This window comes from Charadrius vociferus, unplaced genomic scaffold (assembly GCF_000708025.1).
Source record: "Charadrius vociferus isolate BGI_N301 unplaced genomic scaffold, ASM70802v2 scaffold39, whole genome shotgun sequence".
Lineage (NCBI taxonomy): Eukaryota > Metazoa > Chordata > Aves > Charadriiformes > Charadriidae > Charadrius > Charadrius vociferus.
In genome coordinates, this window is record NW_009650188.1 from 3413676 (window position 1) to 3415858 (window position 2183).

The following is a 2183-nucleotide window of genomic DNA, read 5'->3' on the forward strand; positions in this document are numbered from 1 at the left end:
GACCCCCCGGCTCCTTCCCCGCAGGCAGAGCCGGGACCCCCAAGTCGGTGTGCGAAGGGTGCCAGCGAGTCATTTCGGACCGGTTCCTGCTGCGCCTGAACGACAGCCTGTGGCATGAGCAGTGCGTCCAGTGCGCGTCCTGCAAGGAGCCCCTGCAGACCACCTGCTTCTACCGCGACAAGAAGCTCTACTGCAAGCTGGACTATGAGAAGTAAGTGCCCCCCACGGTGAGCTCCCCTCGCCCCGCTCTGCTCCCACCGCCCGCAAAGCCCCAGCGTCCTACCGAAAGCGTGGGGGGCCAGGGGCTCGGTGCCCCCCCGCAGCTCCCCGCTTTCCCTGCCCTGTGTGTCCCAAGAGGCGTCAGCCTTACGGTGCTGCGTGGCCAGTTGGGCTTCTCCCCCGCAGCCTCCTCGCACCCCTGGTTCTCTCCTTTTTAGAGGTGTTTCCTTGCGCTCGCTTTGTGCCTCGGGAATTTTTGGAGCCTTTTGTCAGGAGCCTGTGACACCCTGGGGCTGCAGAGGGACGGGGCAAATCGTTTTCTCGCCTCCTCTGGCTTTATTTTCCTACTGAGCGTCTGCAGGAGGAACATTAGCCCCATCCAGGACCGGATCAGGGAAGGTGTATTTTCCTAATATTCCACAGGCAGGGCAATGCTATTGCTCCCCCCCGGTCAGGTGGGGAAACTGTGGCACTCAGCAGGGACCAGGGAAGGCCCTGCTGAATTTGGAGTGTTTGCTGTCACACACTGGAGGCTTTTCCCGCGTCTGGGGCTGTGATAGAGCAGGAAATTGGATGTAGGTGGTTAAAGCTTCCAGCCCTGACACTTCCCCTTTGGCAAGTGTAGGGCTTAGGGGGGTAAGGATGATGAGAAAATTATTTTTCTTTTTTTTAGAGAAAAACCTTTTCATTGGGAATGGGGAAAAGGCTGTCGATTCTTTCATCTCCTGCCACTGCTTTCGTTTTTTCCTGCTCATCCCGCTCTTGCCGTCCCTGCCGGACCCCACTCCATAGCTGGGTTTCAGAGCTGTTAAATTTGTGTTGCCTCCGGGCTGGTTGTTTCTTGCGGAGGCTATAGATGAGGGGCTGGATCTTTCACTATGGCGATAGCATGGATGCTGGAGACCTTCAATTTAATTCCCAGGTCGCTGTTTTATGAGAAAACTGTCGTCGGCGATGCTCTCGTCCCTGGCCTTTGGCGGGTCGGCGAGCGTGCCAGGGGCTAGCCCTGCTCCAGGCCTTTTTAAAGTTTTTTCCTTTAAGTCCCGTATTGTGGGTCTGAGTTTAATCACTATGGATACAAGACAAATTGAAAGCAGAATTTGTGCGCGTGACCTTGTTTTCAAATGTTTACGAAAGAGCGGAAGAATTAGCTGCTGCGAGAGTGGAAAGGAGAGAGCTGCGTTATGAGAATTTTTATTTTTATTTTTTTTTTTTAGACAAAAATTTGTGGAGATAGGGTGTGCTGCCTGTTTGTCTGTTGAAATTTGGCTACTGATTCCCATATGTTTCCAACACAATTTAATTCGAATTTTCTACTTTATCAGTGCCTTTGTTTGGAGCATTAAGGGGAAATTGGGGTGATTATTACCGCAGAAATGCCTTTCCAGCTTGCAGCACGCGTGGGTTTTACTCTCTGTGTGTTCCGCTGCGGCTTCTGAGTGCTGGAAGCCGGCTCCAACCTGAAACCCTCCTACTATGTCTCTTGGCCGTGAAAGAAATCGGTGCCGCGGTTGGCTTCTTGCTGTGCCCATCTCACTGTTGGGATATATAAGGATGATTGTGGAAAAAAAAAATAATAATGCCACAAATAATATTTCTTAGGCTCTGGTGGTGGCACCATTTATCCCAGTTATTTCCTGGCTGCGTTTGGGTTGGTAACTTTTGCTTGAGCCGGGGATTGGGTTCTGCAGCAGGCAGTTTCCCCGAGGTGGGATGGTTTTAGCCCTGAACTGCTGCTGGCTTCTTCCCCTCCCTGCACCCGTCTGCTTCTTGCTCTCATGCTGTTTTCCTCTTGAATTTTATTTCATTTAATTTTTTTGGCGTGGGGCTGCAGGTCCATGTCCTTTTTCCCTCCATCGTGCCGGCAGTGTGACTCCTTACCTGGGGACAACAAGGATGCAAGGCAGAGCCCCAGAGAGCCGTTTCCTTCAGCGCTGTGGAGCTCTAGATATAACTCCGTATTT

General features: G+C 52.3%; 1 protein-coding gene across 1 annotated transcript in view; it reads left to right on the forward strand.

The window, feature by feature from the left end:
• Positions 1 to 2183, forward strand: part of LMX1A (LIM homeobox transcription factor 1, alpha) — a 45300-nt gene that overhangs the window by 1822 nt on the left and 41295 nt on the right. Inside the window, exon 2 of the mRNA XM_009892915.1 lies at positions 25 to 211. Coding sequence (XP_009891217.1) covers positions 25 to 211 — 187 coding nt within the window. The remainder of the gene's footprint in view (positions 1 to 24; positions 212 to 2183) is intronic.